The 17,520-nt window shown below is 43.4% G+C and overlaps 1 protein-coding gene across 2 annotated transcripts in view; it reads left to right on the top strand.

Annotated features, from left to right (window-relative positions):
• LOC108885141 (serine/threonine-protein kinase 32C) overlaps positions 1–17,520 on the top strand; it is a 64,848-nt gene extending 47,328 nt beyond the window's left edge. Inside the window, exons 4-12 of one of the 2 annotated variants that reach the window (XM_018679339.2) lie at positions 3,229–3,402; positions 7,179–7,216; positions 7,308–7,397; positions 7,880–7,983; positions 8,070–8,186; positions 11,264–11,389; positions 11,670–11,798; positions 14,688–14,752; positions 15,718–17,520. In XM_018679339.2, coding sequence (XP_018534855.1) covers positions 3,229–3,402; positions 7,179–7,216; positions 7,308–7,397; positions 7,880–7,983; positions 8,070–8,186; positions 11,264–11,389; positions 11,670–11,798; positions 14,688–14,752; positions 15,718–15,928 — 1,054 coding nt within the window. In that variant the 3' untranslated portion in view covers positions 15,929–17,520. Of the gene's footprint in view, positions 1–3,228; positions 3,403–7,178; positions 7,217–7,307; positions 7,398–7,879; positions 7,984–8,069; positions 8,187–8,535; positions 9,639–11,263; positions 11,390–11,669; positions 11,799–14,687; positions 14,753–15,717 lie in introns of those variants that run through there. The other variant, XM_018679337.2, reaches the window with a different exon arrangement.

Below are 17,520 nucleotides of genomic sequence, written 5' to 3'. Positions count from 1 at the left end.
TGTGGACGAAAGATTACTTCTGACGCTTAAAACACTTACAATTGATAATGGTATCTAGTCTATGGATGTAAAGTTCAGCATGACCACAGGTGGTGAACAAGTAGTACAATCTGCAGACTAGACCATGAATGATATTCTTCAGCTGATCTCATGATTTCTGCATTTGTTCTTATCGTCTGCCAGTGTATACTCGCCCCTTGAATATCAGAGTCTGATTTTTCACGACCTTCAGATCTAAGACGAGGACCTCGGACATCCAGAACGATCTGAAAGTAGAAATGTTGTTCCTTTGTAGTAAAAGGAGCTTTGAGTTGAGGTGGTTCTGGGATCTGATTGTGATTCTTCCCAAATACTTCCTTTGGTATTTAAAGTATTCTGGACCCGTCCATCTGGGTTCTGGCCTTAGGGACACCTCGAACATGCTGGAGGAGGTGGCAAGGCAAAGAGACACCTGGATCACTTTGCTGAAGGCCAGAGGACGCTCGAGGGAGAAGGATTAAAACCTGTTTGGAACAATGAGTGAGAATGACCTCTTCAAATGAGGTTAGGAGAACACTTTCTGTCCTCAGAGACATGAAGAAGGAAAAGCAGATGAGACGTTCAAATGCTGTTTCAGAATAGATTAGAATAGAATAGAATAGGCTTTATTGTTATTTATTTTCACTGGGTAATTGAAGGGAAGCTCCTGTACAATTGTTGCTGTCAGAATGACGACAAACCGTCACTTTGACTGAAGCGTACGTGGACAAATGTCTTCAAATCGTCTTCCAAAACAACTTCCAACTCTTGTCACTTTTATTTCTTCTTTTCCTCTCCCACTCTGAGGAGAGCCTTCACTTGGTTCAGGGCTGTCAAATTTATGGACTTCATGTTGTGTTTATTTGGAGCAAAGTCTTTTCCAAAAAGTGGGGGAATGAAACTGTTTGTGTTCCCTCTGTGTCCCATCCTTGGCAAGAGTCTTAAAGGTGACAAGGCTTGTCAGCGCCGGAGCTTTCATATGCTCCCGTTGTCGGCTCGTATCTGACATCTCCCTGTCACCTCGGTGCAAGCCGAGGAAGGAAGTGACAACCAGACCGAGCCTCTGCAGCCTCTCTCTCTCTCTCAGGAGCTCAGATATTTTGGCGGTGGATTGGGAAGACCGTTTTGTGGAACACCGAGATAGCGAGTGCCGCCTCAGAGGAGGCTCGTCTGTCAGCTGTGTACCAGGAATCAGACTGTGACAATGAGGTGATAAAAAGGTGACGGTGAGGAATCCCTGCCAACGGCGAACAACATCCTGTGGCCGGCCATCTGCTGAGGCAGCGGTGGGTTTTAATAGTGTGGCTGATCTCTGAGGGGTCAGGGCAGCTTGGTTTACTGTGTCTGATGTCGGTGGCTCTGCTGTCATTTCACATTGAGTCCGTTCTGCAGGAGTGTCTCGCTGCAGTGGAGGCAGAGTGGCTGATGGGAAATGTGGGAGGCAGAAAACTGTTTTGATGCTAATACAGAGCTGAGCCTCAGTGTAGGAGCTGTTTTTTACTTTGTTGTTCAATAATTGGGATTTGTTGAGAGTTTTTCCAGCTTGTTTTGATCAGCATATACACTGGCCACTTTATTAGGTACACCCTGCAAGTATCAGGTTGGACCTTCAGAACTGTCTTAATTCTTCATGGTATAGATTCAACAACATTCCTCCAGAGATCTACAGACCTAGAGAGCTTCAGAAGATGGTTCACTGTGGTCATAAAGAGACGGACATGGTCAGCAACAATCCTCAGGTCGGCTGTGGTGTTCAGTTGGTGCTAAGGATCCACCAGCTGAACCGGATGGATCCTTTGATGTTGTGCACACCAGATTCTGACCCTCACATCCCAAGAAATCCAGACTCATCAGACCAGACAACGTTTTCATTGTTGCCTGTGTGAACTGTAGCTTCAGTTTTCTGTTCTTACCTGACAGGTGTGGTCTTTATCTGAGTTATGGTTGTCTTCCTATCAGCAGTCTGGACATTCTCCTCTTTGGTATTTTCACCCAGAGAACTGAAGCTCGTTGGATATTTTCTTTGTCTACGTTGAGCTGCTGCCATGTGATTGGCTGATCAGATATTTTGATCATTGATATTTCCACAGTCAGATTTATCGTGTGTTGGTTTCCACCACAGTTACACCTGGAATTAACCTGTGATCTGTATCCAGACTCGTTCTCCAGATAGTAAATGATCCGATCTTTCCCTTTTTGTTGTTGTTGTCCTCTCTGAGATCAGATCTGTGTCCTCTGTGAGTTAATCTGAGGTGGAGACAGATCAGAACTGATCCGGATAACATTTTAATACCAGGTGTAAACAGGCTCTTTGTGCTTCATGAAAGTCGAGGCTGAATCATGAATTAATCCACAGTGTTTTAGCAGAAGAGATTGAGCGAACGGTGCTGCAGATGGTTTTCTCTCTGCGGCAGATCTGTGGATGAGATGAAACAATTTTCACTCGGCAGCAAACACAGCTCTCATTTCTCACCTGTAGAGAGGCAGGAAATTGGACCTGAACGGGACCAATCAGAGCCTCTCCTGAGTGTTCAGATACAGAGAGAACCTGCAGCTGTAAAGGAAAGAAGTGATACAACCACAGCATCAGAGCTTTAATGAGAGAGTAAAGAATTGGCTGAGAAGCAGCTGCGTTAACAGAAGAAATCACCCAGGCTCAGTTTGTTTTCCCTCCTCTGCTGCAAACTGACACGTGGGGCCTGTTAAGATTTTATGCTCTTTATTTTTCTTAGATGAAATATTAGCAGCAGTCGTCCTGTGTGGCTGAATGTTTTGTTCAGTGTTAGAAATCCCCACCCAGATCACTTAGAGGCTGTGTTTTAATTTGATCTGCATGTTTAATAAACCTGACTGACAAAAATGTGCAGCACCGTTCAACGTTAAGTCAGATCAAGCAAAGATGGGCTTTAATTTGACAACGACTTCCTCTGCTCTTCCTCCCTGTGAGTAGGTGACGTGTGCAGGATAATGATGGTCGTTCGTTTGTTGACGGAGCTGCATGAACAGGCCTGTGCTCCTACACAGATTCCACCATGTTTCTATAAACTGCATGTGTGTGCAGATGTTTCCTGTGCTTGTGTTGTGCTGCATGCAGGAGCAAACGAACCTCTACACCGCTGCTGTTTGTGCTCAGTCTGTGCGTTTGTTCATGTAGCATGTCCCCCTCCTCCTCTACACACCTGGACAGTGACTGAGCGCTGTGTCCTCCAGGTACTCGTTCCAGGACGAGGAGGACATGTTCATGGTGGTGGACCTCCTCCTGGGAGGAGACCTCCGCTACCACCTGCAGCAGAGCGTCCAGTTCAGTGAGGACGCCGTCAAACTCTACCTCTGTGAGATGGCGCTGGCGCTGGACTACCTGCAGAGCCAGCACATCATCCATAGGTACACACTCACCTGCTTCATCTCAGCTCAAGGCCTCTGACAGCTCAGGCCTTTGTTTGTAAAGAAGCTCATCTCCTGCTTTCACTGTCAACAACCCAGAGAAAATATTCTTTAAACCTGTTTTACAGACGTTCCTAACTAACGGCTAATTTCAGTCAGAATCAATGAGGTTAATCTTCACCGTCTGCAGCAGCTGCAGCCGTCGGATTTCTAAAATATGTGGACGTCAGTTAGTCAAAGTACTTTAGTTTTTTGACCAGCAGGGGGCAGCAGAACAAACTGTTAACATTAACATATTATCACCATTTAAAGTTGATATTCATTCTCCTTCTACGTCAGCGTAGCCTTTTTTGAGTATTTGTAAAGAAACTTTTGTTTTACAGACGTTACTAACGACTAATTTCTTTGTCGATTAAAGTGAAATTTAAATTTAAGATGAGTCGACCAGAATAAAACTGCAAAAACACAAAAACCGAATCAGTGAGGATCGTCTGTGGTTGACCCTGAAGTATTTCTAAATCATGTAGAAGGCAGTTAGTGAAAGTAATTCATTTTCAGCCAGCAGGGGCAGCAGCTGGGAAATCAACAATAAGCAGATTTATCAGAGATTTTTCACCAAAACACACGGTTCTGTGGAGAGCTGGGTCAGAACAGGGACTCTGGGACATAAAACCAAAACAAGGAGCTGAAAGAGGCTAAAACGCTGCCTACACCTGAGCAGCACTGAGCCAGGTGTTTTATTATCTGTACAAAACTAACTCACAGTTCTTTACGCAGCAGAATCAGTATATATAATCAGTATAGTTTCATCAGTTTCAGTTCAAACTGCAGAATTTCTCCTGCACTGACTCTGAACATCAGCTCAAGGTTTTGTTCATCGACTCTGCAGCAACAGTGACGATTTTACTGCAGCTGTATCTATAAACTAAAGTCCATTTAACTGTGGTAAATCTGTTTAAAGAGCAGTTAAAATCTAATATAAAGGTATTAGATCCAAAAACAAACCTCAGTCAGTCTCTGTGGGCTGACAGGACTCCCTCTCCAGGCATCCCTGTTTTTATTTACATTACTTTACATATCTAAAGATAGCTCTCATGTGTGTTCCCATAATTGTTACCATCCATCATCTTCAACCAGGGTTGGACTCGCTGTCCGCAGCTTTTTGTCCAAATCCGCTGAGCGCAGCAGGAAGAGTCTGTGCAGTCCAGTAAAGAGAGAGAGCTGGATCCCTGCAGACTGCAGATTTACTGCCACAGATGGCTGGAAAACTGTTTGAACCTTGTTCAAAACCTCATTTGGGCTTCAGTTCTTCCTTCAAACAACAGTGTACTGTCTGTGTGTGTGTGTGTGTGTGTGTGTGTGTGTGTGTTTGTAGTGAAGCGTACCTGTGTTCTCTGATTTACCAACAGATTTACCAAACAATCGCAGAAAGAATCAAAGGGTGAGTGTTAAAGGAATAGTTTGACGTGTTTGCAGTATAAAGCTTGGTCCTGGTTAGCTTAGCTTAGCTTAGCTTAGCTTAGCTTAGCTTAGCTTAGCCTGGCCCAAAATAAAGCTGGAAAAAATGCACCTGGTTTCCTCAGTGATGATGAGACTCCATAAAGACTAATGGTGCGTTCCAGTTGCACTCAGAAGTCGGAATTTCCGAATTCCTAGTCAGAAGTTTGAACCTGAACGCCCCGGAGGTCGGATTTCCAATTCAGAAAGTTTTTACACAGTGAAACACTCTGGTGTTCAGGTGTGTTCAGGTGTACTGTGCTAATGCAGAAAAAAGCTACTTCATTCGACCATTTTCTCTTTTCCCTCTCGGCTCGACCAGGTGTTTTGCAGCTTTCTAACACTGCAGCTACGGCAGTGACTCTCCCGCAGTGAGCCGCCACAACAGAATATATACAGCAGAGACAGTGCAGACATAAAGTTGGCGTCTTGGTCACAGCTCAGTTATCTCTCCTGCCGGGCTGCTGACACTGTCAGTCGGTTTTAACTCCGGTAGTTTTAGCTGTGTCTGTTCTCCTAGCGTGCAGCTCTCAGCAGGTAGAACTCACCTGTTCTGTTTCCTCAGGTAGATAAGTGCAAAAAAAAATCATGAGTGAATAGCGATCTTAATTCTAAGCAGAAACCCGTGATTCTTATTAAATCCAGATTCATGCAGCTCTAACTGAGACGCAGCATGAAACAGCTCCTTTAATTAAAGCCTGTCGTCACACAGGTGAACTGTTACTACAGATTCACACAGTAATTCTCATGTGTTTCATATATATTATATAACATCACAGGAGTCTAGCTTTGTTTAACGCGTCAGCTCCTCTCCCACGTTTTACTACAGCACAGTCTGTGAACATGTTAGAAACATCAGCTGCGTCTGCACTCTGAGCCCTGATCCAGTCCCTGGGCCTCCACGTCGTCCCCCGGCTCCACAGTTTGGTTCCACCCTGTAAGTTTTTTGGCAGGAGAATACTATACAATTATTTTGTTGCACCAACTAAAGGGAAGATGGGTCTCCGGTCTCCTAGCAACAGTCAGCTGCCACCATGCCCGAGGAGGTAAAATTAGTCCTATGAGGAGAAGAAGGGAAGAGGAAGTGGAGTCTTTTCTTCATCACGTTAAAGCTCGACTTGTCAGATCAGTGTTCGTGTTTCTGTGCTCGCTGCAGAATGAATTAAACCCCCATCACCTCCTCCTCCTCCTCCTGCTCCTCCTCCTCCTCCTGCTCCTCCTCCTCCTCCTCCTTCAGGAGTTTTGGCAGATGATATGAGCCTCAGCTCAGCGTTGCAGCGTCCTGTGGGGCGTGTCGATGCTCTCTGCGGACAGCGTGTATTCTCCACGCCAGCATGACGTGAAGCGTAATTAAATAAGCCGTGTGCACTCTGTTAATTGCCTGTGGAAGGCGTGGAGGGGCTGGGAGTGTGTCGAGGTGTGTGTGTATGTGTGTGTGTGTGTGTGTTGTTGTACAAAGCGTGTGCAGACAAACCTATGAGAGGCTCCAGGGAGGACGGTGATGGTTGTGTTCTCATGCAACAAAATGTAGAAAGAGAGTCTCAAAACTCAGGGATCCTTTTAGTTTAACCAGAAACATCTCTGTATATCTCAACCAGACTCCATAGAGAAAAACAGGGATTTAACCAGGAGCTGCTGGAATACCACTGCCTCCATCTGTTAGTGTGTCTGTGTTACTGTGTGACTTTCAGTGGTGGAAGAAGTAATCAGATACTTTACTGCAGTAAAAGTACCACACAGTAACACAGACACACTAACAGATGGAGGCAGTGGTATTCCAGCAGCTCCTGGTTAAATCCCTGTTTTTCTCTATGGAGTCTGGTAGAGATATACAGAGATGTTTCTGGTTAAACTAAAAGGATCCCTGAATTACAAACACCTCCTACAGACCTGAACACAAACTCTGAGGCTCTGTGTTTTCATTCCACTGGTGTTTACATACGAGAGGTGATCAATAAGTTTGATAAGTGTCCTGAAGAAGAAGGAGATGAATTAAACGGCTCTGGTTCAACAGTTCAACTCATGCAGAGAGTTTGTGGTTTTCCTGTTTCAGGTGATTGATTAAAGTTTGAATTTCATCTGATAACCAAACAAATCTCAAACTGATAAATTCCCTGATATATTCTCATCATTTTAGTTTTATCTCTTGTCCAGGAGATGTTGCACATTATTTTACATTGAGTTAAACTTAAATATTTCTTGTTAAATTCCAATATTTCATTCAATATTTGGTGAAATTTCTCTGGTGATTGTTCATGTCTGTGTCTGTGTTTCTACAGAGACGTCAAACCGGACAACATCCTGTTGGACGAGCAGGGTGAGGATGTGAACTGTCAGCTCTGTGCTCAGATGGATTTTTGTTTGTTTGTTTGTTTTGATGGATTTTTATTGTTTTGTTTTCCTCTCAGGTCACGCTCACCTGACGGACTTCAACATCGCAACAATCATAAAGGATGGAGAGAGAGCCACGGCCTTAGCTGGAACCAAGCCCTACATGGGTAACTCTGATTTGTTTGTCTTATAAAAATGAAATGAAAATGAAATGGGATTTGAAGCCCAGTGTAAGTTCTGTCTGATAGTCTGAAGAGAAAGGATTGTCTTTAATTTGGTCACAGTTCGTCTGGTTTGAGCAAACTGTCGTGTAATTAAGAATTAACTGCAGCCGTGTGACGACCTTACAGTAAATACACTGATGAGATTCTGGCGCTGGGAAGCTGCTAGACTCAGATTTCTGCTGATTTTTTTACCCACTCATCATCACTGAAGAGTCACTTGTGTGAATTAAATGATAGAAATTACAGGCCTGGTGTTTGTTCGTGAGGAGCCGAGGAAAATATGCTAAAAAATGTCACGTCTTGTCGAGTGATTCCTGAGGAGAAAATGAAGGATTTTCTGGTGACATTTCACAAAGGAACATGTGGTTTTTCTTTGTTTTTCCACGTGTGCAGGCAGTGGTTTAAAAAGCTTTTTGTGCTTTCAGCCCCAGAGATCTTCCAGTCGTTTGTAAGTGGAGGGACGGGTTACGCCTTCGAAGTGGACTGGTGGTCACTGGGGGTGACGATCTTCGAAGTGCTGCGTGGATGGGTAAGACATCGGTGATAAAACTGACTCTGCCTCTGTTCATCCACCTCTCCTTCTCTTCATCTGTCTGTTCTGTGTTTCCCGTCCAGAGGCCCTATGATATCCACGCCAGCAACTCAGTGGAGTCCCTGATTCAGCTCTTCAGTACAGTCAGTGTGCAGTACAGCCCGGCCTGGCCCAAGGACCTGGTTTCCCTCCTGAGGAAGGTGAGCCGGACTCAGTGGGACGTCATTTACAAACATTAAGCACAGTTACAGTTAAATCTATACAGGTTTCACAAAAGGCTTTGAGACAACACTGAGGTTATACAGTGTTTACCTGTGTATCACAGTAGACTTTACTCCTGGATAAAACATGGAAGGACGTGACAGTCGTATAGTTTACTTTCCTAGTGATTAATTGCAGATTAATGGATAGTAGAAAATAATGTTTAGTTATTGTCCTGATCTTTTACAAAGTCATTAAAGAGGCTCATTTAATCCTCAACATAAATAAATGAACGAAGCTGTGGAGATTCAAACTACAGCGTATCCTTAAAATTTAACGATTTTCCAGCTACATCTTTGATAAAGTGAAATCAAAGTAAAGTGAACCTGACCCCACCGCTTGGACACAGATGGTTTCCCCCTTAAAAAAGAGAAGTGGGGGGTGGAGGTGATATCAGGGCACACACTGAGGTAACAAGACGCCACAGGAGCAGAGGATGCAGGTACTGCAGGGGGACTGGAGCTGGAGGGAGGGAGGATGAGCCGAGACCCTCAGGGCAGAGAAGAAGAAAAACGACAGATGGGAAACTGAGAGATGGAAGCACAGAAGCAGAGACAGAGTGTGTGTGTCAGCCTGTATTTTGTCGTATATAAGTAATTTAACTTCACATTGAGGCTCAAAATGAATCAAACTCGTGAGATGAGATAATTCTCTTTGTCAAATGGAAATAAATCTGCTCCACACTGACTGAAACAGACTCATTTCCTCTGTGATAATAGCCCACCTTACTCTGCTTTCTGTCAACATGTTGTCGTCTGAACAAGTGAAACTGTGGTGCAGACAAATTATCTCATCCCCCGTGGCAGCATTTCTTCAGTCATTTTAAGATTCCTGACTCGTTGCTTGTTAAAAGGGAGGTTTTATTTTGGTGGCAGGGTGTAAAGTGTGAGCATGAGTGCGTGCATGTGCTCGGTGTCTGAGTGACTGAGCGTCCTGGACCGAGCGTTGGTCTCTTCCGCTCGGCTGCTGATCGATTACCGCGTCTGGACTCCAGCGAGACGGACCTAACCCGGGCCCTGCAGGAGGAAACTGAATCAGCCTGCGACCAAAGGCTGGAAATAAAGCACAGGAGGAAAGTTAACATGACAACAAAAGCCACATCCCATTATCGTTTCCCAGTGTTTACCCTGAGGTGAAAATTGAAACAGATGGTATTCCATTAAAAACACAACTGTATCAGCACCAGTTTGTGTTTCCTCGATGGAATAAGTGACTCCACTCATGTGTGGCGTTCATCTGTCTTGGTCCTGATCAGTGCGACTATTTTGATTCAGTCCTGATGAGTGGCTGATTTGATTAACACTGCCCCCTGTTGGCTACTTTAATATCTTTATCTTTAATATCTCTAGTTTTCCTCCTGTTGAAGTCTTTAAATAAATAACTGAAATTAATTAATGATTCATGCATAAGCTCATTTTTAATTAGAGTTTTTATTTCATTACATAGCCATTTTCTCACTTGTATTTAATGTGTCATTGTATTTCTACATAGACGTACTCTCAGCACCTGCTGCTACATTTACACAGTTAACAGCAGTGTCACAGTAATGGCGTTTTTCACAGCAGGCAGTGTATCTTGACACGGCAGGAAAAGCACAAGTGGAACTGATCAGATTAAAAATGACTGCACTGCATTTAGGTGAGCTGGTTCCAGGGTCCTGGTAATGTGCATGCAGACTCGCTGACATGACTTACAGGGACACTTAATGGAACTGAGCCAACATTAACTATTTGTTTCCTGAATCAATCGACTAAAGGCTTCTGCTGTAAGTAAACACAGGCTAGCACAGCTAGGTTGTGAGCTTGAACTGTGAAGACAGAGCATGATGACATTAGCTATAAACTGATGTTCCTCAGAGAAACACAAAACTCTGTGAAGAGTAAAAACAGACAGTGGTTGTTTGAGCCAACAGGAGCTAGCTAACACGGCTAACACTACTGTCTTTTCAATTTAATACTAGGCAACTAGCTAGGCTACTTATGTAGCCTAGCTTAACAAGGTAGCAAATGCTCACTTGCTAACAGGCTAACTAGCACAGCAAGTTTGTGAGCTTGAATTGTAAAGGTACAGGGTTAACAACAGTAGCTAGCTAATTTATGTTTCTCAGGAAAACACACAACCCTGTGAAGAGTAAAAACACAGACAGTCTTTCTAGTGGTTGTTGGAGCCAACAGGAGCTAGCTAACACGGCTAACACTACTGTCTTTTCAAGTAATTAGCTAGGCTATTTATTTAGCCTGGCTAGCTAGTTTTTTTTTTTTTTAAAGCAAATTGTGAATACTGTTATTAAAAATATCTGCACAAACTCTTTTGTCAGTGGAGTCTGGTGATGATAATATAGTGATGTTTCTGGTTTGTTAGTGCTCTAGCTAACAGGAGCTAACTGGCTAAATTTGGTTGTCGCTGGTTTACCTCCAGCACCACAGTAATGAAATAACATAATGAAGTCAGAGTTTTAATAATTTCACATTTTATTTGGTTCATGTGTATTTTACACACTTTATTAACTTTGTTATTGATTTAACATTGAAGACTTTAAGGGTCCATTTTCTTTGTTTAGGAACAATATAAACGTATAAAATAAAATATAACAAAATCTCCATTCTCCATGAAAACAAACAATACGTCAGTGTTTTTATCAACACGTTTGAATTCATAAAGTATTCATAGCAGAAAATATTAAATATCAGACACTGATATTTTCATTGCAAGATAGTTTCAGGGAAGGAGCAGAAATTTAACAGAATATTTCTGGCTCCTTCTTCTGCTGACTTCAACTCGCCCAGCCAAACACTATTTGAAACTGCACAATCAAACGGAAAGAAACCATCAAATTGATTTTTATTTCACACCCGCAATTTTGTCGAGTTTATTTCAGCTCCCAGAGAAAAGAGCCTGGCTGTGAGCGAGGAGCGAAGTTGTGAAGGTGATATTCCTGCTCGGAAGGTGACATTGCTGTGTGTGTGTGTGTGTGTGTGTGTGTGTGTGTGTGTGTGTGTGTGTCGCTTCCCTCCAGCTACTGACGGTGAACCCAGAGCATCGTTTCTCCAGCGTGTCCGACATGCAGACATCTCCCTACCTCGCTGACGTCAACTGGGACGCCGTATACGAGAAGAAAATGGAGGCTGGATTCGTCCCTAATGTCAGTGTGAACAGATCAGATGTCAACAAACACACTTAAAGACACACACAGGCACTCCGTGGTGTTTGCTGATTGTAATGAGCATGTGTAGCAACTAAATAATGCAAAGGAAATTGAATTCAGCCGGTGTGTACATGCACTTCCTGTACATTTGTGTGCATGCGAGTGTATTCATGTGTGTTATCCATTACATGAGTTCAGTGTGCACTCTGTGGCTCTGTGTGTACAGCAGCTGATTTATGATCCTGCCTGGATGTGTGTGTTTGTGTTTCTCCCACAGAAAGGTCGGCTCCACTGCGACCCCACCTTCGAGCTGGAGGAGATGATCCTGGAGTCACGTCCCCTCCACAAGAAGAAGAAGAGACTCGCCAAGAACCGGTCTCGAGACAACAGCAAGGATTCGCAGTCTGTGAGTGACGTCGCCCTCGGCATGGTCGAATAAATCACCCAGAGAGCTGCACTGTCCATCCTGTCAGGGTTTTACACAGTGATTTTTATCAAAGTTACACAGAGCAACAACAGACTTTCAGGGAGGCTCCGTTCTCCCTGTCGGCTTAAATCTGACGTCACAACCGATGAAAATCCTGCTTCCTCTCACCTGTCTGAACAGATCTGAGTCCAGAAACTATTCAGAGTCATTTTGAGAGAGAGAAGAGGAAGCTGCAGCTGATAAATAGTTTGACACCAGCTGGTGTTAACGTTAGCCAGCTAACCTAGCTAACATTAGCACTGGTTAGCAGACTTTTGTAAAAGTGGGTTCCCCTGGTATAATCTTGCTATGAGCAAACATCTTTGTGATTCGATGTCTGTCCTTCTCTGTGCTGCCCAAAAATAATGAAAATAGCTAGATATCTATTTTCACCTTAGCCGTGTGGAGATAGCTAGCTAACACCAGCTTTATTGAAAACGGACAACTGAAACATGAAGATGTGGCTCATAACAAGAAACCTGTACCCAGCTCTATCAGAGGGACTCACCAGTGTTAAAGTTTGCTAGCTAACCTTAACACCCACTGGCATCAAAAGTTTTTTTTGACACTTAATAGTTCTTCTTCTTTGGGTTTTTATTGGCGGTTGGCAAACCATCGTACAAGTGCACTACTGCCACCTACTGGACTGGAGTGTGGAACAGAAGATTGGCAGGAAAACTGAATAGTTTTTTGGACTCACGCTGCAGCATCTTAAGAACAGGAGAGACTCAGTATTTACGTCGGTCATGACGTCAGACTGAACAAGCAGATTACAAGTTAGTGAACCAATGTTTCTGTTAGTTTAAGGTAATGTAGTTGCACATCCTCACATCTGAGAATCTTGAGTTAATCTTCTTATAGTTGGTTATTTAACAAGGAAAGAGTTTACATGTGTGTTTGTGGATTATTTCAGACTCACGTTTCTCAGATTAGACACTAATCTGCTCCATCTTTCATATTTCAGCTTCAGATACAGGAGATAAAACACTGAACTGCGTCAGAAGCTCAGCATTAAAAGCATTATGTTGTGTTGAGGAGGAGCTGTGAGGATGAAGGTGGGATTCAAGATGTCACTGCATCTGCTAAAAGGCCTTTATTCCCTCTGATGATAGAGAGGCCTATTTTTAGCCTTGCTCACATTTAAAAGGGTTATTTGCCTTTGTACCACACTGTGATTTACTGTTTCCATGTTAATTTGATGTTTGTGTCCTCGTGCACATCAGATTATTCTCAGAGTGTAGGTGCTAAAAGCAAGTGATTATGAAAGGACACCAGCAAACACACTCACATGTGTCTGAGCAGATGATTACCTGCTGTAGGAGTGTGAGAGCTCCGGCTCACATGCAGACGCAGGGCCGGTCTGGGATAACAATGCAGCTCAGGTTTACCTCGGTCTCCGCTCTGTCAGTTCCTGTCAAAACTGCATATTTTTAGATTGGTGGTGAGCCAAATCCCAGCATCTTCTTTTCCTCAGCGACAGTGAATTATCTGCATTCTCAGATGAAACCTGAATAATACTCTGCTGCTGAGAATAAAGAGAGATTTACTGTACGAGCATGTGAGCTGCAGACAATAACCTCTGCTCTACTGTAGATTTTACTCCTGCTTTAAAGGAAAACTCTTGTGTTTTTGAACGATTGTCTCATGTCTCTGGGTGTAAATGATCGATGTAAATGCTGCAGTGTAATCCAGTGGACGACCGTCCACGTCTGAGTCCGTCCACTAACGTTCTTGTTTTTACCACTGACAGACTCAGATTATTATTCTCAGAGTCTGACAACATGATGACAGGATTCCTGCAGAGACAGAGCTTTTTCTTAAAGAGGAAGATCCTTTTAGTTTAACCAGAAACATCTCTATATATCTACTACCAGACTCCATAGAGAAAAACAGGGATTTAACCAGGAGCTGCTGGAATACCACTGCCTCCATCTGTTAGTGTGTCTGTGTTACTGTGTGACTTTCAGCTGGTGGAAGAAGTAATCAGATACTTTACTGAAGTCAAAGTACCACACAGTAACACAGACACACTAACAGATGGAGGCAGTGGTATTCCAGCAGCTCCTGGTTAAATCCCTGTTTTTGTTAATGGAGTCTGGCAGTAAATATAAAATAATTCAAAAAACAAAATAATTGTTTAGTTCTAGCTTTAATGCTGTTTCCAGAGTATTACAGGAGGATGTAACATCAAAGATCTGAAACAAAAGAAACTGTGAAATGAGAGACAAGTCATCTCGAACATGATTAAAGGCCGGGCCTGTCCTGATTCGCCCTGCGTGTCCTGAAACCAGAATTATTCTGCAAACACAGAGCTGGAGTCTGTTTGTCTCTTCTGCTTTGTTATGTTTGATTGAGACATTATTTACCACAGACAGGAGAGATCCTCTCTGTATTTATGAGAAGCAGCCTGTTCCCATCAGACAGTCATCATGACATCAGTGTTATTAACGTCAGTGTGTGGTGTGTGTGTGTGTTATCAGTGTGTACCATCGAACAATAGCAGGGTTATGAAACTTGATGTGTGTCTGTGTGCACGTGACACATATGTGTGTGTGCTCATACTGCGTTATTACCGAGATTATTAAATTATGAAGCCTTCACTGCTGTTGTCATGGCCTCAAGTGCTTTTGGAAATATGAGCTTCTATTTTTGTCTCAGGCCAAACATCCAATTTGAGGAGGGCTCACAAACAATTCATGACTTGTTTAAAAAGAGCAACGGAGGGGAAAAGAAGAAAGAAACCGGAGATGAGGAAAAAGACTTTTTCACCTCAGTTAAAGCCACTGATTCAGGTTTCATGATAATGAGGCTGATGTTGATGTTTTACAGGAGAACGACTACCTGCAGGAGTGCCTTGAAGTGGTGCAGCAAGAGTTTATGATCTTCAACCGGAGAGAGGTGAGAGACAGTTTCCTGTTTAAAGGGAAAATATCACAGTAATTACATCTTGTTCAGTTTTACTACGAATAAAACGCAGCTCCTGTTGGAACCTGTTGGATGTTCTGGGTGATAATATTATCATCACTCAGGTTCAGCTCATCTTCCTCTTCCCATCAGACTCTGTCGTGTCCCCAGATCTCAGCAGGGCAGAAATAATAATAATGATAATAATACTTTTATTCATAGAGAACTTTTCAAGAAACAAGCACAAAGTGATGGAGCTCAGTTCAACTCAGTGGGTTCAGTGAAGCCAAGAGTAGAGTGACACATTTAACAGGAATGAACTGGATATTGTGGTAATTTATAAAACCTGATGTAAAACATCTAAACTCACATTTTTGACTGTGATTTATTTGTGAGTAGAACTTCAATCAGTTCTTACATGTTGAATAAAATAAAGATTCCCTGATTTAGCAGCTAGCTACAGTTCAACTGAATTTACATTCAATTTGTTTTTTATCAGCTATATTAAAGTTCCCTGTTATAAGCTGACCTGTGATTTAGCAAAGCTCCTGTTCTCATATATTTCCATTGATGACAAAAGTCTTTAAAGAGCCCGCCCCTCCCTGTCCTGGATAAATATAATAATGTGCACACAGTACGTTACAAATAAAGAGTATGATGTGTCCTGTAATGTAAAGGGTATTGGTTCAGTGCTGCTCTAAATTATTGCCTCATTTATTATTGACCAGCTCCTGAAATCCTTCTGTGTGGGAAATGTCTTATTATATCCTATTGCTCTAATTAATGGCAGTCTGCTTCTATTTATAGAGGAGGCTGTAATATCTGGAATTATACGGAGCAGAGACGAGCACTATATAACAGCTGTCTGTGTGTGTGTGTGTGATTTCACTACATTTCTGAGGACCGTGTCCTCACAAGGATAGAAAGTGTTCATGTTGTTGGATTTAATCTGTCCCAGGTTGAAAAGGCGTCAGGAGGAGGGTCAGTCTGAGGCCGGGGCCGACGACGCCAGCGGAGACGGGGACAGAGAGGCCGAAGCCGGGGGGGCCACCGACGACGACGCGCCCGACCCGGACCCGGACCCGGGTCCCGAGCCGGAGCCCGAGTCTTCGTCCTCCAAGCTGAGCATGTGCGGCTCGGTGTGCTCGTCCCCCGGCAGCTGCTAGCACTGACGGTCGCTGGTCTCTCCGGCCGCCGCAGCTGTTTGTGCCAATAGCTCGTCCTCACCTCTGTCTCCTCTGTCGTAGCTCGGAGTGGAGGAAACGCACAGCAGGGCCACTTGACGCACAGCAGGACCTAAAATGGCTCCCACCATTTCCCTTATCTTTCTTTTCTGTAGCATCCTTCCGGTAAGGCATGAATGAAGCGGAGAGTCCCCTCCTACTGTATCTGTCCCACCTAGAGTAAGCTCTAACTTCTATGCAATGTTACAGTATAGCATGACAAATAAGGTATCACTCATTAGGAGGTGTTCAGGAGCAGAAAGCTCCACGAGCATGATGACATCCCGAGCAATAGCAGTCCACGTGGTCTCCTGTTCTTTTTGTGGGGTTGGTGGTTTTGGTGGAGACGCCTCCCCGCTCTGCCTTCCTGTTCAAAATCTGATGGGTCGACTGAATTATTCAGCACCTGCAGGCTCTTAGTTTATGTTGTTGCCTGTGTCTTCAGTTCACTCTCCCCCTCAGCCTCCTTCATGTACCGTGTGCCCTGAATCGGAACAAGTGTTTTTCATCTCCACCTTTTCCAGTTAGTGTTCGTGGCCGGTTTCACGTCGTAAACCTGTTAAAAGTCGGTGCCTGTTGATGATAATCAGTATTGGTTAATGGATGCATCGTAGGTCAGAGTGGTAGTTTGAGTTTCCTCTCTAAGCGTTCGCCAACACGTCTTTTTCCAAGCTTTTTTTAGGATGATGGATGCTGTAATTTATGGGAAATCAGTGCAGCAATCAGAATGAAATGTAGTGTTATGGGCCTGCACCGTCTGATTCAGAGAGAAACTCTGCTCTGGGGAATAAATACCAATCAGCAACAATCACATCCTTTAATAATCTATTAGAAAGCTCTGTTTGCTTCACTAGACATCATCCTCTCTTTAAGTGCTTGGTTAGTATAAAGATCATCTCCCTGTAGTTTGTTTCAGAGCTGTACTTAAACGTGTAGCTGTGCCCTGTTGGTACTTCAGATTGTATAGATGAGTTAGTCTATTGCTGTCATCGTGATAGTGGTATATTTAAGGTGGCACCATTAATCTCAGCGTGGGATTAACACCTGGGAACATGTAGCAAAAGTCCACCTTAAAACCCTAAGGCCTAATAAAATGAAAACCATGTAAATAGCATACGGTATAGGTAATTAAACTCACCACAGTTTTATGTGGGACTGCGAACTCGACATATAAACTAAAGGAAGAGCTGCGTGAAGCTTCTCACTGCTTCATTCTTCTCTTCTTTCCAAGTGTGCAGGCACAACTTGTAGGCAAAATATGCCAAAGCTTTTCTACCATTTGCATAACCATTTCTAAGGAACTTTGAGTGTGTGAATGTATGTCTCTTTTCCCAGTATAACATAAAGTCAACGTTCCTTCTGCAAGTGAAAAATCATTTATACAATCATATTGTGATTATGTATAAAGTATATATTTCAGGTTAGGGGGTGACCTCAAATTGATAGTTTTGGGAGGTTTGTCTATTCGCTGTCTCTATAAGGCTGAAATGAGAAGATTGAAACCACTGCTGCAAGTACGAAGAGGCAGTAGCCTA

This window comes from Lates calcarifer, linkage group LG16_LG22 (genome assembly GCF_001640805.2).
Source record: "Lates calcarifer isolate ASB-BC8 linkage group LG16_LG22, TLL_Latcal_v3, whole genome shotgun sequence".
In the NCBI taxonomy this organism is placed as follows: domain Eukaryota; kingdom Metazoa; phylum Chordata; class Actinopteri; family Centropomidae; genus Lates; species Lates calcarifer.
This window is presented reverse-complemented; position numbering and strand designations above follow the sequence as displayed.